Source organism: Geospiza fortis, unplaced genomic scaffold, assembly GCF_000277835.1.
Source record: "Geospiza fortis unplaced genomic scaffold, GeoFor_1.0 scaffold145, whole genome shotgun sequence".
Taxonomy (NCBI): Eukaryota; Metazoa; Chordata; class Aves; order Passeriformes; family Thraupidae; genus Geospiza; species Geospiza fortis.
The window spans coordinates 69,803-97,487 of NW_005054362.1; the positions used below are offsets into that span (position 1 = coordinate 69,803).

General features: G+C 37.0%; 1 protein-coding gene across 1 annotated transcript in view; it reads right to left on the reverse strand.

Annotated features, from left to right (window-relative positions):
• Positions 1-5,670: 5,670 nt before the first annotated feature.
• The window catches only part of SFSWAP (splicing factor SWAP), a 36,793-nt gene continuing 14,778 nt past the window's right edge, over positions 5,671-27,685 (reverse strand). Inside the window, exons 12-19 of the mRNA XM_005424049.3 lie at positions 27,036-27,210; positions 24,979-25,212; positions 23,268-23,458; positions 16,101-16,366; positions 10,941-11,066; positions 8,074-8,244; positions 7,435-7,507; positions 5,671-6,089 (exon numbers count right to left, since the gene is read on the reverse strand). Coding sequence (XP_005424106.2) covers positions 6,024-6,089; positions 7,435-7,507; positions 8,074-8,244; positions 10,941-11,066; positions 16,101-16,366; positions 23,268-23,458; positions 24,979-25,212; positions 27,036-27,210 — 1,302 coding nt within the window. The 3' untranslated portion in view covers positions 5,671-6,023. The remainder of the gene's footprint in view (positions 6,090-7,434; positions 7,508-8,073; positions 8,245-10,940; positions 11,067-16,100; positions 16,367-23,267; positions 23,459-24,978; positions 25,213-27,035; positions 27,211-27,685) is intronic.

Sequence of the window (27,685 nt, forward strand, 5' to 3'; positions counted from 1 at the left end):
CTGCCCTCCATCAGTGTCTTTCTCTGGGCCTCAACATAAATGTTGTGATGGATGTTACTGGGTAGCCCAGCAGGGACTGCAGTCACACCACCACCAGCTACCACTCTCCAAACATTTCAGTCTCATGAAAACCCGCCAGCAATTTCAGTGAGTCCCTGGAGCTCTGGAGGGGATTTTATTACCGAGAAAGAGTCAGATGTCATCTCCTTCACAAGAAAAGAAAATGTCATAAAAAGGCATTTGAATTGCTCAGGTGGCCTCCAGTAGCCAGGAATGTGCCAGGTGTGCCAGGTCACAGCAAACACCAAGAGGAGCACTGGTTTTGTCTTTGGCTTTGCTCAGATAGAAGCATTTGGAGAATGCTTAAACCACTGAATCAGGCTCCTGGCACACTGCTCTCAGTTCATCAGCCTATGTGAATTTACCAGCACATGTAGAAGTATTTGTACAGGGGAGCGGGTGAATTTCTCCATTGAGTCACTCATCTGCTATCTCTCCTGCAAAAATTGTGTATATTGCTTCAGTTATAGAGAGACATTGAAAGAAGATATGAGGGTCACAGATATGCTGTTAATATCACACATGTGTGGAGATTAAGGTGGCAGCCATTTGCCACTCACTGAAAGCTGTCAGGAATGTGACAGAACAACAGGGACCTAAGAACATCAGCTTCTGAGCACTGACACCGACAGGTTTTCGTCATGGAGGAGAGGGAAAAACAAAGCTCTGCTTTGGGACCTGATAAATGGAGGTCCCTGGAGCATTCCAGCAAGATCTGCAAGAGTAAAATAAGCACAGACTCCTGGACTTACATGAATTATGCATATAAAGAGCTTTGTGAGAAAACAATTAACTTTCATAAGAGGAAAAACAGGAAGGCAGTAAGCTTTTGAAGGTTGTGACATTGGTATAAAGTGCTATGGGGATAGTCATGACTGCCTTTATTTTCCTATTTATACATATCCACTCTTGCATCCATGAAAATTTATGCAGGCTTTTCCCTAGCAATGCTTTTTTCTCCTTGGACTTCTCAAGTTTCCCTGTTCCTGATCCCACTGTCCCTTGTAACTTTTCCTCATTGCTGCACCCCTGTCTGTTCCCTGTTACAAATTTTTCCCTCCTTTTGATCTCTTTCCTTGTCTGGGCTATCTTGGCAAGTGTAGGGTTTTCCCTTCAAGAAGGTTATATATTCTTAACGCTACTCGATCAACAGAATTCAAACTGAGTAGCTAAGAACAGAGCTGGGACACTCAAATTCATTGCTCAAAAGGTGTCTCAAGCACAGCACCACCTCCCCCTACCAGCACTTAGGGACACTACCTCCCAGTATCAGCTTTCTGGATGTCAACAGACTTCTTATGACTCAAGAGTCTGCAAAAACAGAGCGCTGTTGCTCATGCTGACTTTCCTGGTGGCCCTGCAGCTTGGGGTACAAGCAGAGATATTGTGCTAATGTTCATAATAATGGCTGAATGCTGAGCCATGTTCCAACAAGCTCCAAGCACTAACCAGTTTACTACCAAGGAGATGGAGATTCCATCACACCATCCATATGCAGCCGTGTCTGTCCCTGGAAAAAGCTGTTGTGTTCCTCAGTGAGTAACTCAGAATAAAAAGAAAAGCATATGTTTAAAGCCCAGCCTGCTGATTATCAAATTCATTGCTGGTTTGAGAGAACACAAGTTGAACATTACTAATGAATTGTGCCAGCTGCAAAACTTCTGGCAGATGGAGTAGAAAAATTGCAGCTGGGGTGCTGGGAATGATCTTTACCTCTTTTGAAGGAGATGTTTCTACAATGAATATATTTAGGTGACGAAAAAAACTCTTGTGCAAAGACAATCTTGCTTTGAAATAATTATTTCAAACACAACAGCTCTTCAGAAGATCAAGAGGTAGGATTATAAAAATATCCCAGCACAGACCAATTGCTGCTGAAGAAAGAATGATTACTAAGGCTCAGCTTTCACTTTTTTTTGTGTGTGTTAGATAGACACTATTTACAGCCCTGAAAACTCCATGTTTCAAGATCTGAGATGACATTTTTAGCTATGCATTCATCTTTTTGGTTCACATCAACCACGATCATCTGTTAAGCCAATAGTTATCTTCCCTACCTATCTCCGAGATGTCCTGAATGAACCCATCAGTCAAGGAAGTCTTCAGCACTTGTGATGTTGGGAAGAAGAAAAGGCACACACAGATCAGAAGGAATCAGGTGGGAAAAGTTTCTTCATCCGTCATCACTGAGCTTGTTTTGTTAATCAAAGTATAAACTTATCTCCTTATCTATGTGAAGGTATTTAGGATGCAGAGCCAAAGAAAACTGCTGTGCCATATTATGTGCATTTACTGTTCAGATTTCAAAAGCCAAGCATTTAATCTATTCAAAAGTAAGTCCAAAGGCAATTTTAGCAGTAGGATACAGCTGAAAATTGGGTAAGCTAAGTTCTAGAAAAGGTTAGAGAAGTCTTATGCAGAATCTCTGGCACTAGGAAACCACAGTCCACATCTGCACTACCCGAAGTGCATTTCTTATCAAACGCTGTGATCACACAACAGGGGTGCACACACTTTGGTGTAGGATTATAAATGCATTCCAATGCAGTCTACCGTTTTTAACCTCATTACACAGTAAAACAAATATATGACCTCAGAAGTAGAGAGTAGCAATCTGCAACCATACATTACAACCCAGCACCACACTACTATCTCTCTTGGTCTCAGTTTAAGCTTTTCTTTCTTGTCATCTCTGAGCTATGCTTAAAGGTTTCAGAAAAAACACACTGCCCTTAAGCCCTTGGTTCTGCACCACTGAACAAAGCAAAGAAGTGAAACTACCTTGATTTTTCTTACACAGAACCAAAGTGATCCATACATCACAAAGACACAGCTGGAGAGCTGAGATCTGTACATGCTCCCACCTAGAGCCAGCCAAATGTTCTGGCTATGCCATGATTCTGCTTTACTTCTAGAGTTCCAAAATCTTCAGCTTCATTTTTCCCTCTCTCAGACATGACATGCTTGTCATGTCAATACGCTGTTATAAGGAACAACACTTCAACCTCCTGGTCAGGAAACATGCAGTCTGAGAGCATAGTGACAGATGACAAGCACGTTTTGTGAACAGTTGCTAACTATCAAAGCCTTTGATAATATTTATCCAAATAAACTAACAGGTAGAAAGCTCAGTGCAATTAGCAGAAGTGCCCAAGGCTTGATGCTGTGCACTTGGACAGAGTTTAATTAGTGACACAGCAACATTTTTGTACAAATCCTGACAATTAAAGCCAGCAGTTAATAACATTTACAATGCTAGGCTAAACTGTGCCCAGCTAAAAATCGTAATGAATATAAATTAAAACTGGTCACACATTCTCCTGATATACCAGACACCTGAAATCGCACTCACCGTATCACAAGCTCCGTGCTGTATTTGCAAGTAGCTACAATACAGCCGGTGCCTGTGGTGAGACCAAAAAAAGCTGCATTGCTTTCCAAATGTGAAATTATTCTGGTAAAGCAGTTCAAGCCCTTTTAAAGCCCCTTATTTTTTAGAAAAAAATAGCATCATGAAAACACTACTACTTTTTAGAGAATACAGCTCCCCATGAGACTGCTAGATGCAAACAAACCTCAGTAAAAAAATAAAGACTGTACAAAAACGCAGTTTAATCTAAATTTTTCTGGAGCTAAACACTCCATCTCCTGACATATCACAAAAGGGATTAAGGAAAAGAAAAAAGACTAGAAGACTTGTTCATAGAAAGAGAAAATACTCTGAGAAGTCATAAAAGCAACAGCCTTCCCAAAGAGAATGAATCTGCAAAGCAGCAGCCAAACAAGCTGCCCAGTCTATTTAATCAAAGATCTGGGATGTTTTCCTATTACTTGGCAAACAACTTGCATCCAAGCTGCCAATTATTTAACCATGGTGGGACTTTTAACTCCATTTAGTGGAGAAAAATACAGCTGCTGTAAATTTCAACGTTGTACAACAAGCTACAATAGCTGTCTTGAAATCTACTTTATGTCCTTTTTTATCTCTACTAGTACTTTTTCACCAACTGGTGCAGATGAAATGGTGCCTCTCTGGTACTGGTTGAAAGTTATTTTCATCCTAGTCAAAACACTGCAAATAACTTCGAAATAATTAGGTAAGTGGTGGATAACATCATTCTATGTCACCATTTAGATGGCTCTGTTTCATCACAGGTTATGAGCACAATATTTCTTTGCATCAGACCCAGCATTTTGTGTTATTTGTATGACTGTGAATTCTACTAATTATTAACCAAAAATTGAAAAGAAACCTGATCAATTACCATTCCCAATGGCTTAAATACTGTGCTTGCATTCCAAGGGAGCCAGTGGCATGCCAGGGACCATTGAGACCATCATGTTACTGAAAATTTGAATTATATCAACACTGTTTCTCCTCCCCTTGCTTTGAACAAGAAGATTTTTGTATTAGGGTTGTTTATTTGTGTAATTCTATTGAAATAATTTACCAACTGGTCTACGAGGAAGTGTGAACTTTAATTTCTATAATCTGTTTCCAACCTCCACCTACTCAGATAAAATCTGAGAAAACCAGGACAGTGAGTCACTAAACCCAGAATCTTTCTGACTATAGATCACAGACTTTTTCAGGGATCAGTAAAAGCCATGATCCCATTCTTTATGGAATTAGACAATTGCTAATAACGGCCTCTTTTGAATATAACCAACCATTACAAAGCAGGCTTTGGTAAAAATCCACTCATTTTTTTGGTACTAATTTTAAGAACATTTAAATTAAAAAAACATTAAAAGAGTCTCAGTGTGGAAAAAAGAGCGCATAATAAACAAATGTGCAATTTTACTGAAGACGAAAACTTCCTCAAAAAAGTTAGTAAGTCTATGTCAATAAAACACAAGTTAGTAAGTATCTTTTTCAACAGTATGTTAAATCAGAAAAATGCTGGATTTCTATACAGGATGGCTGATGAATGTCCAAAAATATCCTCTTTTCTGTACCTAAGTAGAGAGAACAAGGTACACTAAGACAATGCAGCTACTGACTGTTGCCATCTTATTGTAAACCTCTCATACCTTCTCGTTGATTTCGCATATGCAGCTCCTTACAGCACTGACACCTTCTTCTCCACAGCCAACAAACTCCAACTCCCTCCTCACCCAGCTAACCCCCTCTTTTGTAGCACTCATCTTCTTATTGGACACAGCTGTGGCCTATTAAGAGCAGGCCTGTTCCTAATCTTTGGTGATTAGTACAGCTGCAGCTCCTCAGGTGTGAGACTACCTTCTGCACTATCTTTATATTCTTACATCCTATCCCTCCACAACTGACCATGAGTTATTGACTTTAAAGGGCCAACACCTCATATGGAGGCTCCCAGATCTTTCTAACTCATGGACAGAAATCATGAGTCTTGCCTCAATTCAAAATCATGAATTTTGCCTTGTTCAAAAACTGTCTGCTACTGACATCCAAGTATACAAGCATTTTTCTGAGATCATCCTGCTCATGAAGGAAGATAAACAGAATTTCTCAGCTTAAGGTGGTCAGCAGGCAAGATAGTTGTCAAATTAAAAAGCAGAAAATAATAAAGAAACAATTAATTTGTAAAAAAAATTAACTGCAAACAATTAAGGACTCCACAAAAACTCTAGCTAATGAAAGATGTTTCCTTCTTTATTATTGTGTAATACTTTTCACAGAAACATAGTATTTACAAATATACACATACAGACTGCTGATCATAAAATGTTATTGAAGAATTAGTCAAAAAAATCAATTTACAAAACCCAAAAACTTTTCAAAGATATTCTGGCTGAAAAAATTCAATGAAATTTCAAGGAGATGCTTCTGTACAGAAAGATAGGTTTTAGCTTCTTGAGTTCTGGTAAATTAGGCGAGTTGTGAACCAAGTGTGCCAAGCTCAGCTGTACATTTGAGATGAGGCAGTTCTTTTCCAATTGTTCTTTTCACACAATTTCTTGATGGTCAGTTCCGACAGGTCTCAGGAGGCACTGGTTTGGATGTTTTTGGAAGCTGCAAGCATTGCTCTCACTTTGGCCATAAGATCCTGTAGACAATAAAAGGAAAATGATCAGACATGTCTGAGCTTTGAACAGAGCTAAAACACATGACTGCAAAACTGCACCTGAAAGGATTACTGTGCATTCCAGTCACGTGGGATACTTGAAATCATGACTATCAAATGTTTAGCTCCTAGGCTAAATGAGTCAAATAATTTGGAGAAAGTTCCTATGACAGCAACTGAATTCTGGTTTTACCAGAATGCAACAGTGCTCTGCATAAATATATCAAGCAGTTTCTATACAACGAAGCACAGAAATCACATCAATTGGAATAGAAAAACTATGACCATATCTTCAAAGAAACCCTGTAATGAACACACAATTACTAACCACTGGAGGTTTAAAATGGGAAAAAAGAGAAAAAGAGAGAGAGCTGGTAAGAAAAGCATGTAACAATTACTCTAAAACAGAAAGTTTCTTTCCTTTCTTTGTAAATCTGAACCAAAAATTTACACAGCAGAGGCATTTTCTCATATGACAGTGACTGCGAAAGCAAACAGACTCTCAGTCTTGTCTGAGCATCCAGATGGAACAGCATTACAAAAAGAAATGAAATTTCATGTATAACTGGGTTGCAAAAAATGATGACAAAATAAAAAGTGTGTATCAGTAACAAATCTGAGTTACTTAAACATTTGTTCACAAAGGCAACATAAATAAATTCCTTAGTGCTATTAAAGCATTTTGCATCTGAAGTTCTCAAAACACACCAGAGGGGAATTTAGCATCATTATTCCTCCTGCTTTACAGATGGAAGGATCTGAATGAGAAAAAATACTGACTTGGTTAGGGTCAGGCAGGACAATGGCAGCACAACAATTTAATAATTAGTTATATTCCATTTTTTAGAGCCCTTAATGATAAAGAGATGCTTGACTCATCTCTATTGGGAAATATCTTGCAAATTCATCTAAGTTTCATTCCTATTTTTTACTTTTTGCAAATAGCAACCAAGAACTGTATTTTGCTTCAGTAATCATTCCTTCTCTTACAGCTGTACTTCAAACAAGCAGTCTAATACTAAAATAGGAAATGCTATGCCATAAGCAACATTTAACCCAAAAATGCATAAACCAATGATCTTTACAGTGGATACAACTGCAGCCTAATGAATTTAGCTTGGTCTTTAGAGGCTTGATGAAAATTGAAAGGACAGCTCCTAGGGAAGCAACAGAACTGTTGCTCCCATAAGCAAACAGATTAAAAAAGACAGTGAACACATCTCTACCTCATACACGAAGTTCAGAACTGCCCAAGGTGGTAAGAGAAAAAAACAATATGTTGGACATACTCAATTAGGCAATATACTCTGAATTTGCCTATTTGTACCTGAGTGATTTTACTCTGCACTGATGACACAATTGCTGAAGAGATTTGGCCATCTTTTTCCTGAGAAACTCCCCTAAAAAATAAAATCAGAAATTTATAGTAAAAGTTTTGAAGATGCATTTCACTCACCATCTTGATTTGGGTTTTATTGTACATGTTTCTCCTATGTTAGTCAACAGCTCTCTCAGTCAACCAGAGAATGTAAGTCAGGGTCAGAAAAATCACTTGTACAACTGCTCCGACAAATCTGAACAGCAGCTTGAGAATTTTTAACAGGGCTGTTCTATATTCTAGAAATAATTTAATCATGAATCTTGACACATGTTATAATTCAAACCACTCTATGAAAGTTCTACTTCAAAGAGTTATCCCATTTCATGAAAGCTTCCAATTTCCAACTTAGAAATAGGTTGCAGAATTTTCTGCACCAGTTTTCCTGTAAGGTTGAGAAATTTACTCCAGAAAGCAAAAGAGATCCAACACATTTATCAGACTGATGCAGATAGTGCTGTGCTCCCAGTGACTTTTACTTTTGATAAGCACACATCGCACACACACAGAGCTCCTCCCCCCACAACTCTGGTCACAGACACCCTGACAGTCAAGAGGCAGCAGCACTGCAGTAACGGAGTACGGTACCTGGAGCGTTCCTGGCTGGATTCCCTGCTCTCCACAGGAGAGACACTAGTTGAATGTACAGAATTTTTGTGTGTGGATGGTTTGCCTGGCGACAAGGATGGTGAGGGAGACCTTGCTCTGGATTTAGTACGTGATCTAGACCGCCTTTTCTTCTTCTTTTCATGGGGACTTCTGTGAGAAGAAAATATTTTAGTGAAGAATATTTAAAGCAATATTACACCAGCTACGCTGAAGTTACTTTGCACACTTCTGTTTCTCTTGCACTCAGCAAGCATTAGTCTTACCCAATACTGCACGTTTGTGGTTGTACAAAATACTTTATCAGAAGCTTTTTTTAATATACTACATTAGGCAACTACTGGTTCCTGAGGTTCTCAATTGGAATGCAGGACAACAACAAAAAACCTTTCACTGGAGATTTGCAGAATAATTTTGCTAGAGGGAAGTTCCTTCCCAAACAACACCAGACACTAAGGATGCAGTAAGAAATGTAAGAGTTTATATCCCTTACAATTTTCCTAGCTCATAAATAAACAAAACATGGAATTATGGCAATGTGAAATATCTACAAGGCAAACCCAGTTTGTTTGGTTTTTAAAACCAAAAAAATCCCCTTTCTTTGTGATCTAACCTGCAATGCAACAAACCACATGATCAAAATTTTAAATGAGATGGTGTATTGCACTCAGACTAATCTGGACCTAACAGTGTGCCTAAGTGAGAACTGTTTCAGACCTGGAAATTAGATCCACAAATGTTTGTCAGTATGAAAGCTGAAACAAAGGACTTATGGGTACCTGGTGTGTTCATTACTGACAGAAGGGAACAGAGACAGTCACCTCACACGCCAATATTAAGTTCAAAGAGAATTCAATTAGTAATATATTAAAGATGAAACTATTGAATCTTTTTACCTGGCTGTGAACTTATGTCTGTATGATTTACACACTACTATTGACATTACTATAATTAGAATAACTAGAGTGATACCTTAATTAGAGGTAGGCAATATCTCACTATAAACATCCCTCTCTAGTATGCACTCCTAGAAGTCTATTCAGAGGAATGTTCTTGAAGCTTCTAGAACAACTTCGAACACTAAAACTTTTAGCCACCTTTTAAATATCATATTATTCATTCCTTTACTTTGAATTTTTGTGGGAATTTTCTACTTTAAAAGGTGCTATACTGTAATGCATTGAATTTCCATATAAACAGCGTACAACTCTGAAACTTAGAATTTACCCCACAATTTTTTATACAGAGATCTATTATATTTTCTACAGAGACATAATACATATATTTTTATATAGAGAAAACACTCAAGATTTAAAATTGCAAAACCTCCTTACACCTTTCTTGAATAAAAAATTATTAAGCAGCAGACAAAAAACCCCACAGCCTCTAACATTTTCATGACTACACAAAACCATGAACTACAAAGTCAGTTATTCCTTGACTAGCTATGTACTTTAATCGCTTTGTTTCTTAAAACATCCTCACGTAACCAAGCTGTGAACCGATGTCATATTTGACTCTTGAAAATCTTGGCAAACATTTGTCATGCAAGAAAAGTATTTTACTGTAAGCTTTTTCAGTGTTTTTCATCTCAGACTACAATGAACAAATAGAACAGCTGAATGATGAAGAAATCTGTTCCATAACTCAACATGGAAACTGGTCCATCACATTTTTACTTGAAAATTTAACATGTCAGGGCTGAAACAGTTTCTGATTCAATTTCTGCAATCAGAGCTGCAAAATATCCTTATCTATGTTTAACTACATTACTCCTTCTTCAGTCTACATCTTCTGTACTTACTGCCACATTTTATTGTGCCACTTTCTGGCTTCCTGGTTGAGGCCTAACAGAAGTTTAAAATTTTGACCTATATAGCAATATTATTCACAATTACCAACTTATAATTTACAACTCGGAGTAGCAAAGTTCTAAAAGTACTTTATAGTTTTAAATGCTGAATGCATCTAAAGCAGCAGACACACCAACACAGCATTAAGAACAGCATGGAGATGTGAAAAAAGCGTCTTTTGTGCATTTATAGGAAAACAAATATTTTAAGCTTCCATATTTTCTCCCTAACCAAATTTGCATTAATTCCACAGGAGCCTCTATTATCTTCATTTGATGAATGTCAAAAACTAAATAATTTGAAGTATACTTAGGAAGCTCTCAATTTTACCTACCACACATCAATTAATTACAGACTATCAAGAGATGTTGTCGTAAGAAACAATAGAATTTTTTAAATGAAGCTGAAAGTGGTCTCTTTCTTTCTTATTCCACAAGACATATGGAGAAAGAAGTTGAAGACTAAATGCCATTTTGATTATAATAGTTTAAGAGTGACTGTATGCCGGATGCTCTCAAAATGACACCATGATTCATACTTCACATTCCAGTCAGCCAATAAAATAACTGTTAAATAACTGTTTGCTAAATCAGTGTTGCCCTTATGCAGATATGATGTGATGTCAAGAAAGCTGACATCATAGTTGTGCTATGACCTGTACAGAGGTCATACAGCTTGCACAATCACAGCATGAGAAAATGACCCAAAAAGAGGGAAATACGAAACTCCCAGTGAAATCTGAACTCTCATGGCCAGCAAACAGCAGTGTATTAACATCCACCAATTTGACTGTACGGCTGCTGTTCAAACATATGCAAGAACAGGGAAGAACAACAAGTGCGTCTTTTTTTTTTTCTCCCGAAAAAGTATTTTTCTATCAAAATGAATCTCCATAACATACAAAGGATACAACGGTTAAGTTCTAGCTAAGGAGTCTACAAGACATCAGGCTGTGAGGATGCCAAGACCCCACTGGCCAGGACCAGGAGCCCTTACTTGGAGCGGGGCCGTTTCCTGCTGTTCCCAGGACTATTGCTGATGCGATATGCTGTGGGAACGCTTCTCTCATCTCTCCGCCGTTCTGGTGTGTGAGCCCTTCTCCGGGGTGACCTTGATCGTGACCTGAGGAGAGAAAAAACATTCAAAAGTTTGCTTTCTATTACTTATTTCGAAACTTTTACTTCAGTGGAATTGTGCTTCACCAAATGCAAATCGCTATTTTATACCAACATGGTGCATTTAGTCTCCAAGACTTGTCAGCTACATAAAAATTTCTTGCCTATCCAAGACATTTGAGATGAAGTTATCCATTGCTTTTCATGCCCAATAGGGGGCTAGAAAAAGGAATTATTTTTTGGTCTTGTCTGCTATGACAACGTCTGTATTATTTGATGGACAAACTTTCTTTTAGTCTAGCCACCTTTTGTGGCAACACATTTTGCTAAAATTGGTATGCAGAAATCCAATTTGCACAAAGCCTGGGACTGGCAGACCTGACCTCGTCTTCTTAAATCTAGTGCTTCTAGAACTGATGTCTCACAGAGATAAATGCACATTCTTGATGCAGTGGTTGTCTAACACTGACAAGTCCAGGAAATGTCCTGGATGCTGCAGAACAATCGTAGCACAGCCAATATTTTCACCAGTGCAAGTGACCAACAACCCATTATCAGTGTTGTTTGGCACTAGCACTTTGACTTGAAATATTTTTCCTAGAAAAGTGAGGAGATCAAGAAGGGAAAATAGAAAGCATGCCCAGTTAAGATCAGAGAGCTGCAGGTTCACACAATATAGATAATATATACACACCTACAAGGTCCTGAGCCATTTCTGTAACACCTACAACAAAAAAGCCCAACTGAAAAGAAATAATCTCAATGGCAGATAACTGTTGCTAATTAACTGCTTTGACACTTATAAAATCTGATCTTTACCAAGCCATTCAGAAGCATTAAAAAAAAGGAAAAAACCAACAGATTATAAAACTTGGGTTCAGTCAGACACCTTGACATTTTACCAGGATCTCCCTCAAAAGAGCTCCAGCAGTCAAATCTTTTCATTCCCCAAGTTGCCTGATAATTTTTCCACTCTGCTGCTGCTGCCACTGATGAGCTGCTCAGACTCGGCTCCATGCTCAGTGTCGCTGTGGATGCTGTGAGTCTGTGATATGGAGGCACACATTTCACATCCAGACTAAAATGTCCTAGTTTTGGTATTAACTAGAATCCTGAAAAGGTTTAGTCCCTTAACCAAAAGCTGAACTTTAGTGAAACACGCCTGTATGGACCAGCCTAAAAAAGTCCAAACAATCAGAAAGAAAAAGACATTAGCTTTATTTTTATGAACTGACATTTGTGGTTCTACAGCATTCTTCCAATCACCAAATATTAAGAACTTTGGTCATTTGCTCCAAACAATTAGAAGACAGCTAATCAGTTTTACTGCAATATGTAAATTGTAACTTTCATTAGACTGCAATTCCAGAAGGCACTTTGTTCCTTTATGACTTATGCTTAGAAGGGCCCCAAAAGTTTGAAGGGTTATGAAGCTTGGCATGTCCCATTACAAAATTGGAATTAAAATTATGTGACTAGACACTATCTCAGCAATAAGAAAATCACTTTTGTAGGAGAAAAAAAACCCCAAACAATCTTTTTTAACAAAGAACAGCCACTTCCAAGTCTACTGAATTCCTAATACTGAGGCAAAAAGTCTCACACAAACTCCCACACAGGTGCACCCTATCCAAAGTAACCTGTTAACAAAATATACAACCAATTACTGCTAATATTCATTAACTGGATATATTATGTGCTTTAGTACTACTCTATTACTAAACAGTATAAAGTAAAGCAGCAATACTGAAAAGAAGTTTAGACTTTCAATCTCTAGTTCAAAATGAACATCCAAATTTCACCAAATCAAATCACTTCCCTTCATCTCCTCTCACACTCACAAAGCAGTAGATTTATCCATGGGTAGGAAATAGAGATTGAGGTGAACATCACTGTTCTTTACAGTTACAGACATGAGCTGGAAGAGCCCACTGCCAACCCAAGCTCTGACACCCAGCATCACCGCCAGAAACAGCTCAGACCCAATTCTTTATCGGTGCTTTGAAGCCCATGAGAAATAAAAACAGTGATTTAGTATTTACTACACTTAATACTAAGATACCAAAACCTTTGTTTTCCAAGACAGATTTAATAAATATGCCCCATCTTTGATATCAAGTACTTACTTGTAATAACTAATTACCTCTCTGGGAATGACAGGTCTGTTCTGCAGTACAGAACTCTGGGACACTGTTTACTGTGTACATGGCTTGTTTAATCTGTCACGTAGGTCTAGAATTAAAATTGCATGATACCGGGCTTTATAGGACTAATTTTGTTCCAGAAAATAACAAGCATTTATACAGAGAATTGCTGTTAGCACACCACATGCCACAATTAAGCTACTATTATCTGGGTTCTCTATATAGCTATGATTTTTTAAAATTTGTTTCTGTAAAATAGGTTTGGCTGTTAACCAGAGAAATGAATATGCAAAACATGTTCTGAATCAACTTCATGTTATTGGAACAGAATTTTTCAACTTTATTATGGCTGAAGATGCATAAGAAAATATAAAAAATGGAACAGTTTCAAAATTGTATGTTACCACCAAAGACTATTCTTAAATGCAGCAGAGCCTCTAAGCCTCTAACAATGCAAAAATAAATGATAAGCAAGTGATGTAAAATGCTATACAAAGAAGTATACTGCAAAGTTCATTTGTGGGATTTCTAAGCACAATATGCATTTTGGAAAAAAAGAATAAGATGATTAACCAAAAAGGAAGAGCTTGCAAAGTATCCTGAATGTTCCTTGAATAAAAAGCAAAGAATGTTATTGCAAATTTTGATGTTTATCTACACTTCCCACATTTTATTCCCCATTAATTTGTCACAATAAGTTATATTGTAAAGATGATTTTTAATCTGTATTTTGAACAGATTAAAATAAGGCAACATCATTAGACTGGGGCATTCAAATACCGCATAGATACACAAAACTGGGCTGTTTCAAAGTAATTTAGCATCACTGTCCACACAGTAATGACTGTCTCCAAATGCCATCCACTTAATACACGATGAACACATTAACATCAAGAAACAGTTTACACCTTATTCCAGGAGAGGATGGCTCTTTACGAAACTATTCATTCAGCTGAAAGCTATAATATCCAGTGCTTTGGGAAGCTAGGGAAGAAAACTGTTCTAGGTGAAGCTGAAGAATACTGTTCTAAGGAAAACTGATGAGCAAAGATATGTGAAACACACTGAGCTTTGAATGAAGCAACACAATGCACTGAAATTATTTTATCTGAAACAACAGTAAAATAAAAACAAATAATAATAATGATAAAAAAAACCAAAACCCAGTAATATCTTCTATCTAGGCAACAACATGAGCCTTTTTGTGGCAATTACCAAGACAAGGTACTATTTTTGCCTAAACATTTGAGAATCAAAACACATCAGTATCTGACAGGGTTATGAATCAGCCTCTTGCTCTTGATTATTCAACAATTTTTCTGTTTCAGGAGCAAGAGCTCTAACTTTGGAAATACAGTATGTTAAGGCATAGCAAACACCTTCAATAAAGCACACCTTCGATCATCACCATTTCCTCTACAAGGCCTTTCCTGTTCAGCTCTAACTTTTATGAAATTAAAATATGCAAAATGTTATCAGTGCAAAATCTGGTGCTGTTTTTCTAAATAATTTAAAAATTCAGCCAGCCAGCATCAAGCTTATTGGACTTCTGAGATTTCAGAATTCAGCAGCTCATCAAGGAAATACCTAACCAAATTCAATCAGGTGTTGTGGTGATTCATGATTTTCATGCTGTTGTGTGCTTGTCCTTTGATTTGTCCCAGGAGGCAAACACAAGATTAACTCCTACAGATTACCTATTCTTGATGACTTTTGTTCAAGACACAGCATGTCATGACAACTTACTGTCAAAGGTTGTCAAATAAGCAGCATGTTGGACTGATCGTTTCAGTCCAAGTTGTGCTCATTTAATTCCTGGCATCTCTGAATAGCAGAGATTTCTACAGCAAAGTATTGCTCTTAAACTCAAAAATTAAGTATAAACCAGTATGTTGTAACATGTTAACACTCCTGCTAGAGTAGTTAAGACGCTTCATTAAACAAAAAAGCACAAGAAAACTAAGAAGTTTTGGCACACTGTCATCAGAGGCTAGCAGCTTTTTTCAGGCATGAGCCATAGACAAGAGACAAAAAGAGGAAGTACTGTATGGTTTCATATGCATCACATACTTATACAGCTGTGGCAGTATTTATATGCAATTTGCTTGAACTACAAGCTATATAAGTAGCTACACTGTTCTGTACACTGATCCACAGAATGTACCCTCAAAGCCCGTCCTACTGACCATAGTAACTTCACTGCGGAAAAGCATTCAGATATGACAAATTTTACAGACAGTAAACTTTGAAGGTGCCTAGACCCAAATATCTTTGACGGAATTAACAGTATCAGTAAAACACAATATACATCATCTTATAGCTGGATAATTAGCATAGTGTATTTAATCTCATTAATGATTAAGTACAGAGTTAACAGCACTGGGTTACACTCTTCTGTAGTATCTCTCTCTTTCACCTCTGTTCACACTCTTCTTGGATTCCTGCCATATATCTCCATCATATTTTTTCACTTGTTCCTCAACTGCTTTGTTTTCTTCTGAGCTTTGCTGCTCAACCACCTAGTACTCTATTTCTTATCTGAATATTGTCTAAGTCACTTTGCCCCAGTAACAGCCACAGATTTATTAGCAAGCTCTCTTCCTGCTATCATCACATTTCTACGTACTATCCCCAGGTATTTCAAAGAAGATCAGGAAAAAGCATTTACTGGTAAAAGTTTTGAACTATGTAATAAGAGATTAATGAATCATTATTTCACTAAAAGGATTTTCAAAAGACCTGCCACATTCGATCTGTATGCGCCACATACTGCCTTCAAGGTGACTGTGACCTTCGCAATGGGTATAAAAACACCTATGTAATGGAAGAAGTGCAAAGACGTTTTACGTGTTAACCCACACAGAACGCTAAAGAATATGTTTGGTTTCCAAACCCACCTTGAATGCCTGACAGTCCTATAGGCAGTGGGAAGTGAGTGTTTTGCTTTTGAATGTGATCTAGACCTGGACTTAGATGATGAATGATACTTGAATGGTGATCGAGATCTTGACCGAGATCTTTTCTTGTGTTTTTTCCTTTTCTTTTCCTTTTCTTCATCCCTAGGAGGATCTCTGCTTCTGCTTGAAGGCCTTTCTGCTTGTTTAACTTCTAAGGTGGGTAAAGTTCTGACTGCAGTCAAAGGACATGGTATACTACTGACGCTCTAAAACCAAAGATAAACAAAGAACAGTGATCAGTTTCCAAAATTAGTCAAAGTTAGCTAGTGCTGCATTGGGATTATGTAAAATGTGCAGAAGTAAGGCTGACATCTTCAAACACATGCATCCAGAAAAATTTAATGGAGGACTGTACAGTTTCCCAAGATACACATGCAAGTTGGTATATGTATACTAAGACTGTCAGCTTAATCAGGACATCATTCTGAACTTTTCATCTTTAGTTTTTAGAAGAAATGTGTTCTAAAAGAATGGGTACTATCAGGTATCTTTTAGTCTATTTACATGTTTTACTTAAAACAGGACAAACCTGGAAATACAATCAGGAACTAGTGACATTCAAAGCTAAGTTTTAGTGTCACTTTCTTCCATGAACTGTGCTGTTTGGATGACAATTTCAACAGCAAAATGAACCAGTACTGATAGAAATTATATCTGAACTTTTCAAAATGAATGTTCTAAATGTAAAAGATTGGGAAGATCACAAGATTTATAAATCTCAAAGACAGAACAGGTCCATACACAGTTAATGTTGAGTGAGTAATTCCAGCCGAAGAAGATTAAGCAAAATCATACCACAACATTTTCAAATTATCAGCTTGAACCCCAGAGAATTCGGCTCAATGCCTGCTTTAGAACAATTCAAGTCAGGCACCATAGATATGTTCCTCATTTCAAAGCCTGTCATTCCCCCAGCTGCCATTTCAAGGCAACTGGAAAAATCCGTTTCCCTGTCATAATTTCTGCTCCACCTTATCTGAGTTTCACTGTTTGATACAAGGATACTTACCATGACTGGAATAAAAAGTAATACATTAAAACCTGAAATAACCAAATTAGAAAAAGGTGATCTTTTTCTTTCTTTTTGCCCTTCTCCTACCATGAATACATAAAGACAGTAACCGAACAATCACATTTGAATAATGAAAAAGGCAGCTCTGCTTCAAGTTAGAGACATAATATGTTTTCATGCTTTAACTGATAACTGCTATCACAATATTTACAAAACCAGCAACAAAGCAGTACTAAAGAAGCTTGCTTCAAAGCTTATAAACATTTTACAGCATGATCATTTGAGTGGTTTACCAGAGGCCTATTTCCAATTTCACAAACTCCTATGTGTAACTGCAGCCACCTCACAGACACCTCATCTCCAGTTTCCTAAGAGGCCACCAGAGTTGACTTTCATTCCTTTGACAACATTGTTCACCTCTTGATATGGTACCTGAGCCTTTGCTTTGAACACTACTGAATACGGAATAGCCTAGTCTGCCTTGAAGTAGACACCTCTAGTAGCTTCACATGAAAAAGCTGTAGACAAAGTAGCATTAAGAGGAAAATGAGTGAGGAGAAAAAACCAATGGTTTTCACTGCTCAGGTTTGTTTGGCTACATAAAATACAAGCTCTCCTATCACTGCCAAGAAGGAAGTTAATAAATGAATGACACTGATCAGGCTCTGCCAATATGCAGGCCAGCAGAACAGTTTCCGAAAGCATGGAAACAAACCTGTTACTTGATGAAATTTATTACGCATCTCAAGGGATGAGAGATTTACATTGTCCGAGAGCTCTTCTAAGAAGTTAAACCACAAGCATTCAGATAGCATTCACTGAATCTCACTTCTTTGTCTATTTTTTTGGCCTACTAAACAGCACGGTTTTTTTGGCCTTTATTAAATGCTACGCTGTCAGACAAATTCTCTGGCAGAGTTTTTCTTCAGCATTTTATTTGCATGACTGAAGCAAATCTGACAAAAGTAATGCCAAAACATGATTTGACAACTCTTGTCTAGCAGGAATGGATTAGGAAAGAGCTCTGTAAATAGGGAAAATTTATAGCCATATGAGAACAGAAATGAGTACTTCAGTGCATTTGCATATTTGCAGTATTCATAAGCCCAGAACACACATTAGTTATTCTGGGGTTACACTACTTAGTCAATACTTAAAGTCAAAATTAGAAATTAACCAGAACGTGTTATCGCAACAGGAAAAAACCCCTAGCACTGTGTCTGGTTCAGCTAGCAAAGGACATTATCAATAATATTACAAACAGCTTATATGCATTTTACAGCAACTGGAATCCTATGTTAGATCAAAACTGCAAAGAGTCAAGAATGTCAGAACTGTAAAAAGTTAATCAACAATTCATTCAGTTCACTAAAATCCAAAAGTACTCCAGATTCTTTCCTACTACTGTGTCTTTTTTACTCCAGGTTCCTCAAAGCTTATAGTGAAGTACTCCTTGACTGAGAATTAAAAAGCAACTGTCTACCAGCAATGGAAGTGTATTATTTGTGTATTCATTGATTTGTGGAACAAAGCAAGCTGTTACTTCTATTGAGAAGCTTGTCAGTCCTAGTATTCAAGAACTGGCCCAAAATGCTCATTTGAAGAGATAGAAGTATTTCTTATAGAATACGCTCCTACAGCATTTGTTCTATAGGAACTCAAAGACTCAACAGTTTTATCAGGGTTACTCTGCTGCACCAAAAAACACCTTTTAACAGTACACTGATCATGGTAAGGTCTTCAAAACCAGAGATTTTGACAGGGCCAACTGCAAGGAAATTAGTGGCTGTGAATCAATCTGTTTGCTGTGTGGATCAACATACCCTGTTATTTTGAGCACTCTGAAAACTAAAAATCAACGCATAAATATTCCTACCTCCTCATCTATCTTAATTAAAATAGCAGTTCCTAACATTTACCCTGGTTTCCCCATTTAATAATGACTTAAGTATTTATGCTATAAGGAATTGCAACCCTCATGTAGTTTTTGGTAGCAGGGTTATTGCAATAAAAAAAAGTACCAAATGCTAGCAAGTTATCTACCCCCTAAATGCCACATTAGTATGTGACATTTATGTTTTTTCTTTATCTTGCTTTTTCAAAAGGACAGATAAATGTACAAGCAAACCCAACCTCCCCTCCCATGCTAATCAGAAGATGTAGATACCTATAGTCTGCAAAAAAAGTAAAGAAAGAAGTGGATGGCTCCAAAATATTCTAAAAAATGTTTATCTTTAAATACTTATGGGATGGTTTTTATTAGTAAATTATATTTTGCTCAAAAATTAACAAAGCAAATACACAAAACCTAAAATGATGTTATACATTATTATTATTCCAAAAAGGCATGCAGGAATATCTACAGTCCATTGCTAAAAAAGTAGGATAAACTACAGTAGTGTGAAAGACACACACTATCTACAGTTGATAACCCTGTTATGCTTGACAAAACTAGAAGAGCATCTCATTTTTAAAACACAGCACACTTCTATTTCACTCATAAATAAGACTACTTTCCATAAGAATTTTACATACAGGACAAAAGTAAGGACAAGTCATCTAAAGAAACAAATGATAAAACAGGGCTTCAAAACCTGGGAAGATGAAAGAGCCAAAAGAAGGAAAGTTTTGCTTTGTGCCACAGAATCTATATATTCAGAGGCGTAACACCAGATGACATTTGGGACAAGCCATTAAAAAAGCATCATATTCAAATCATGTGCTTGTCTGATTTTGCAACATATTGACTGTGGATTTCTCTTCTGTTTAAATCAGATACTAAGGTTTATACAGGTAACAGCTTGGGTATAAGCAACTGGCTTTTACATGGCTATCAAAGCACTATCACCACTAAAACATTTCTGACACAGAGTAAAATATGACATTTGAACATGCAGAATAAAACATGCCATGTCCCACTACTGAGGATATATAATCTTATTTCTTAAAATTTGAATTCAGTTAAATAATTTTGGAATGAGATTTGCATTTCAGATCATGAAACACCTTACTTTATTTGTTCTGAAGTTAAAAAGGCAGTTCAGTGAAGCACTCCATACAACCTGGCATATTTCAGCTCAGCATGGAAGAACTGCAATTGTTTGCTGTTCCAGGACAAGGAACCTACATTCATTGCAGAACGAAGGCAACTTCTCAGTGACACTGGCAGATGTGCCAAAGAGTCTATGTGTACCAAGACCAAGAGTCTATATGAATTGTACATGTAAGCACAAGAAGGGAAACATCAACCTTTTACTGTTTGTCCATGTCCTGAACAGGGGCACAGACTTCACTGGTCACAGCATCACTGGAAGTTCATCAGTTTTGCAAACTAAAATAAGCTCCATGCTTTCCAAGTACTGGTCTGAGGAAATACTAGGCATAACTGTGCTGTTCTAATGCATGCAAGGATGGTAAGGAGTCATTTGTGAAAAGCTGCGCTGCTTCACTGCTCAAGCTTTTTCAGTCTTTTGTTTCTCTTGCTTGATTTCACTTTAAAGAAAAACAGGAACCCATATAAAAGAAATAATTCAGCTATGGAAAACACAGAACAGACTATTTTTAAGATTCAGCTGAAGCGAAAACAGCTTAGAAGTGCTCTGTTCTGGGGTACTGACTGTCCTTTACCTGCAGTAGTAGAATCGATTTCATTCAAAGATGTAATGTACACTCGCTACCAGCGATCCTTTCATTAAATACAAGATATCAGGAAAATCTGTCAGAGGTCACAAATGCTTTGTGCATTTAATTTATTTCTGCACATTGTGATAAACAGATTTTCAGCGCAAATGTATGCTGTATGTACATATAAATAGCATTACTGGTTTTTTTATATACTTATGAGGCTGGGGCAATGTAATGGAGATTATGCATCTCCCATAGATGTTCTCAACTCCTCTTCATGCTTTATTATGCAACTCAGTCATTCCTCCATTTTTGAGACAAATTTTAAGCTACAAAAGTCACGTCACTATATTAACTCTGACCAGTGTATATCAGTCTTTGTTTCCTGGACTCCTCATTGGATGTTCCTACCCCCAAAACAAGAAATTAAATACATTCAGTGATGTTTTTGGTGGACACAAGTATTTAATTTTTCTTTGTTTTCTGATTTAGTTTTCTGATTTAATTACCCCAATTAGTTCCATTGACCAAACTACAAAATTTTACATATCTTTCACGCTCAACTTTTTAACATACTTTATATTACAGCCACTGTAGTTATTTCCTGCTACGTTTGTAATCAGTATCTTTAGATGCATCTTTAGTCTGAAACATGGCTGAAAGTCTGAAACACTACTGAAAAAGCTTAAAAAACCAAACCAGTGCTACATATTTATTTACAAGCTGATTTAGACATGCAGCATACTGGGTTCTCAGGGTAAATAGCACAGAGGTTAACAAATCTGCAGCATTATTTCACTCATCTTTCTTCACTACGATTTCTTGACTCAAATGGGCTGTTACAAATAGGCAAAACAGGCAAGGAGAATAAAAGGCAGATTATTTGAAATGAATGGAAATGGATGCTTTTTTGAATATGGCAAACGAAAAAACAAGCCTGAAAAACATTTATGTTTCAAAATAAGCTTTTATCTGCAAAAGTCTATATACATGCATCTATGCAAGTATGTCACTAAGCAAACCACGTTTACCAGGAATACTACTTCCAAAGACATCATGGCATTTTTGACTGTTCATTAAAACAGTACAAGCACTCCCAATACAATAGCCAATTTATTTTTAAAAAGCAAGGTCACATCAGAAAACATTTAAATACACATCTGAAATTCTAAATAAACCCTTTAATAATAAACAATTTCTACTGGTAAGAAACAGTGAAACTGATTACTTTAAAATTCTCAAATACACTGGAATTTTTTGTGTAAGAAAAAATAGATGCCTTCTCTGAGACTGTACTTCTGTGGAAGAAGAAAAAGAAGTTTCTAGACATTCAATTTACTGAGAAGTGGGATAGGATGTCGTTTTTTGTTGAGAAGTTCACTAGCAAGTTCAGCTTAGAACTTCAGTAAGTTCAGATGTGAGCAAGAACACTCATCTGCTCTTCTGAAAAAGAGTCAGCTCTCACTGGTTATTTCAGGCATTCTCTTAAAGAAAAATATCAAAGGATCCTTAGCTTAGAAATGTCCGTGTCCTTGACAAATTCCCTTGGGAAAAAGAGCAGAACTGCAAATATGGGGAATTTTGCATCGTCATTGTCTCTTTGCATTCACTCTTCAATATATAACTGAAAAGAGAAGTACTGAACACTTGTGTCAGGTAAAACTTGTTAGCAGTAGCAATGAAAAACCCAAACAGGATCTCTTTTGGGATGTGACCACACTTAATTCACTATCTGCTACTCTCTGCTGATATGGATCACCTAAACTGCAGGTATGTCTCTTTCAACTGTTCTCTTGAAAGTGTTTTGAGGGGTAATCCATGATTTATTTGGAAAAATTGAGAACTGGGCAATGAACTACTTGCTAGGTACTGGAATTCTTTCTGAGGGAAAGGAAACAATTGAAAGCCATGTCATTATTTCTTGTAGCCAGTCTGTCACAATCAATAGCTTAAATTTTCCATTGGTATCCAGAGATTACCTTTTGCTTGACTAGTGCAACCAAGAGTGATTTTACTGGCTTTTCTGAAAGCAATGTAATTCCAAACCCAGGAACCCAAGATTCTACTTCAACAATATTTATATTTGTAATGTACAGCAAAACCATCAATATACACATCAAATAAGAAAGTTTCACAGCTTAAGTAAGCCATCCCAATACTCTTGCAAGGTGAGCATTCCAACACTTGGTTCACTAGTACATAATTAAAACATGGAAGCTCCTTTTCCTTTCTGTACGTGTCTAACTGACCTAGGAATTGTGCAGCCTACTTCTCTACCAGTTCTTTAATGACACATGAGAGACATACGTAAGATAATGGAAAAAACTTAACAGTGTTTAAAATTAAAATTTCTCTCCATTTAGAAAAGCTTCTATTTCATCAGTCAAGTTCATAACACACCGTCAGATTCACATTCTAGAGGTAAGTTTTCTACCAGCTTTGTGGGAAAGAGAAATTTATTTCTTGCTTACCTCACTACTGAAGGAATTCTCCTCTATCTTCTCAGTTTCTGCCTCTGCCAAAGGGTTTTTCAGGGTCTGCAAGAACAAGGCAGCTTTCCTTTTGCGTTCTGCTTGTAGCTGCTTCTCCTTGGATTCTTTGGAAGCCTGTGCAAGTTTCTCCCTTGCTGCAGCTGCTAATCTATCCTCTAGTTTCTGCTTTGCTAAAAAAGACAATTAAGCATTAAGTTTAGAGCGAGTCATGCTTGGGGAACTCAAGCTTCCTTAAAACAAACATCCATCACCATCACAAACAGCCCCTCCAGCCATTCTCAAGCCTTCCCAATATAGCCATTCAATGACATGATAAGAACATCAGCTTGAAATTAAGAAACTCCAAGCATCTTAATTAATAGATACATCATCTGCTTAATGTAAAGCAGTGAAGGTGAAGGAAAAACTTCTAACTTTAAATTACAAGAAAATCCAATCCTGATTATTCAGGATACTTGTCCTTTTCGATTTATAAAAGCTATCTAAAGAAACTAGCACCATACAATCAGAAGCTTTTTAAGTCTTAAAGTGATGCTAACTCTCCAGTTTGCTCTTTCCACTGATGTAATCTTCACAGTTTCCATCCCTATTTAAATTATGTTAATATGTTTATAGAAAGAGCTGCTCCAGAAATTTTCAGAAACTGTTTCGTCATTGTTACAACCAGCAGATTTTGGTGTGTGTGATTACATGTTGTATGTGATTACATGAAGAGAATAAGCGAATTGATTTAACTATGCACCTAACAGCTATACTTTGTGTAATGTTTTTCACCTTTCACTTTCATTTTTGTGCTTGGTATATGTACAAAGCAACCAGATTGTTTTGTTCACAGGTTTTTCAACACACAGATCTTCCTAAATGTGTTTTACACTTCATTTTTATTATCATACAAAAAATTTCATATTTGCTTTAGATATGTAACACCACAGCATACTTCGTGCTACTGCAGTTTACAAAGCCACTGCTACTTAGAAGCAAAAAACCACCATTTTGAAAGTGAAAAACTATATACCGGTGGCATACTCATAGTTGTGAGAAATACTGAATTTTTAAGCCGGTAAATACTGACAGAACATCCACTTTAATAAGCACACTCTGCTGTGAAACAGCCTTGGGGAGGAATGGGTGAAACTGGCTTCTTTTAAAGCATTATTTCATTGAAATCCACACAGCATGCCCTTCTGCCCTAATGCACATTAACACAGTAACAGGAAAAACCCATACAGAGATTTAATGGCATTGCATTATAACAGCAACAAAACATCAACAAGGCAATATAAGTCTATATGGGCGTGCTATATAAATGAAAAATAGCTTGTAGCAATTCACTGCTCGCTGAAGAAAGCGACAAACAGGTATGTCTTTACTGGGCTTTGTTAATGCAATCTGGAAACTACACAGTCAGTGCTTTACTAGAAGGTTGTAATGAAAATCAAAACAAAATTCAGAAAGATCAGGCATTAGGACAAAGCATTCAACCACCCCTGTGTGCTCTAAGTTCGACTTTGTCTGAGCAACCAATGAAGATCTCATTGTTAAAAATAAGGAGGAAATTGTGGGAACAAAATTCTGGTTCTTATTAACAAGACACATAAAATATTCAAAACACCTAGAATGTCACACATGGCCGTTTTGCAGTTTGTGTGAAGGACTCAATCCATTTTGTTGTCAGTGCTGCATGGAATACCTTGTTTAGCTTCCAACTCCTCCTGTGTAAGTTGAGGCTTTTTCTCTTCAGGAGCAGTACAAGGAGCAGTAATTGCTGGAGTATGGTTTGATGCACTGTTAGCACTCTCTTGGCCTTCCTTTCCCTCCTCTTCCTCCTCATCACTGTCATCATCTAATTTAACACGGTTTTTCTCCAAAGGAAGAAGGTCGTTTTCTTTGGCCTTGATTGCAAAGCTTATTGGAGCAAAGGATGCTGTGAATGAATGGGTAAGATTCCACGCATCATTAGACTACAGTAGAAGGCAGGTTCAATTTCCTGACTTTACCCATTACTCCTGCAGACTATACCACAAAAAAAGTCATCATCCTATAACGCTAATTATTTTGGTGAAAAGGACAACATAATCCATTTTTTCTCTTTCTGTGTTTTTACATTGCAAATGAAGTTTCCCATGTTTGTTTAAAGATCTCAAAAAAAAAAACCAACCAAAAACCTGGCACTAATCTCTAACCCATTTATCAAAAATAACACTTTTAAGAAAAAAGAATAGAAGAATTTAATTTCTCACTACCTAGTACCTTACAGTCTGCTGCAATACTTATGTTCCTCAAGATGCTTTTGCATATATGCCCTATGAGATTGCGATTAGGGAAATTTAAATACAGTAATTAAATTACATACCACAGTTTATAAAAGATAAGCTTTGATTCTGGTAATAACAGGGTAAAGAAATAGGCTCAGAAACAAAGAACCCCAGAATTCCAAGAGAAGAGGTAACTGTGATTTCCAATTTTTTCATGGGATTGAACAAATCCTAAAATGGGATTTTATTTCCTCAGAGGCAGAAGAAAAGTCTAGTATGGATGCTATGTCTGTCTTGGAGGCAAGTACTGCATTTAGGTTACAATAAAGTGGGATTTGTACCATATTAAAGGAAATGAAAATAAGTTTATAGGAATCAGATTGCCACAAAATGACTCATTGGTAATATTCCATTATGTAAATTTGAGCAGATTACTACTATTAAAGTACAGGCTCCAGTTTGCCACTTATTAATAGCAGGACAACAGAAACAATACATATTTCTTGGTGTACATTGCAGCTCTCAATAAGGCATCTTTGAAGGCAGGGAAGATTGTTCCTTCTCCAGGGAAGCTACTCCGCCTGCTCAGAGAAGAAACTGTAGAGTCTGGAAAGTCAGACAGCCACAGCAAAGAGCCCAGTGTTTGCTGGTTGTGGAGGAAATGCGAGCACAGTGAGAAGCGGGAAGAGAGCATTCCAAAGAACCACAGGGAGTAGATAAAATTATCAGTAATTAGGTAAGCCACTCAGGTGGCAGGAAGGAAGTTTCCATTCATGGAAGCCCAGTTAAAGAGTGCTTTTTCTGTTTGTTTTTTTTTAGTGGCTTTCAGTTCCAGTTAAAAGATGCACACTTTTAGGTTTTACTGAAAATAAGAATTTTTAACATATCTTCTCCTGACAGGACAATAAATCGGCTCCCAGATATAAACAATAATTTCTCCAACTCAGGACACTAATAGTGTGCTAGCTAGCTTTGAGTGGCTTCCAGAGATCTTCCCGTTCTGTCCCTCTGCTGCCATGACTGCAAGAGTAAAAACATTTCATTTAGAAATGAAAAGGGCCTTTTCTTCCAGCATAACTAATGCATAACAACACGGGAAGAATGAGCAACAATGCATCTTCCACATGTATCCTTTCAAATAAGACCACTGCTTTTCTTCAGAATGAATGATTCTGCTCTTCCACAAAACTTGTAACTGTCAAGTTGAAAATGACAAAAAAAGATTTTACTGGCATCACTGATGAAAGCCTTCAACTTTGCACAAAACTGAAGTAAAACAATTTATTGTGTCAGACCATAAATACCTGATAGTCTGATAAGAAAGAAATATGAAAGCAATCAAATTACTTATTGCAGACATTTTTTGATGCCTTCAGTGAAAATGTATTTTTCACATGATGAAATTCTTTTCCCTACCTTCCCCTGATGTCTTTTCTTTTTTTATGTATATGTTATGAAATATTTTCATGCCCAATAAATCATGTTTCCATACCTTTCACCAGTTTACCATCACTGACAGCTTTAGAAGGAATATCCTTTTTAGTTCCTGGAACTCCCTTAGCACTTGGCTCAGATGCATCTTCAGGTGCATGTTCATCTCCAAATTGAGTCTCACTTGGTGTATCATTGGCAGTATCTGCTGGAACATCTTCAGAAGAAGACACTCCCTTTTCAAAAGAAATGAGCAGAATTACTAACAGGATACTTATGAAATCATTAATACAATGTCTGTGGAGCTGCAGTTTTGTCAGCCATTTGAAAAATCACATTATCAGTTAATCACACTAGAGGTGATTTTATATCACTCAGCACTCATGACCATAATTCTGCCCCATGTCAACCCACAGGTTGTAAAACCTCCAGACCTACAGTAAGAACATGTTATTTTACAGCAAAAAAAAATGTTCTTCAGCTGATACACTTTTGCTAAAACTCTTTTAAAATTATATTTGTAAAATTAGACCCTAAAAGCATGTACTTCTTTTGTATATTTATTTAGGTCTTGATTTCCAGGGTCCCAAACCAAATCCATAAAGTCAATTCAAAGGGAGAGAGTGAAAGCTTGTGACACTTTTTCCTCATGTACAACTGCATGTAAATTTTTCACAGAATCAGATTTCACAGGAATAATGTTTGATTTGT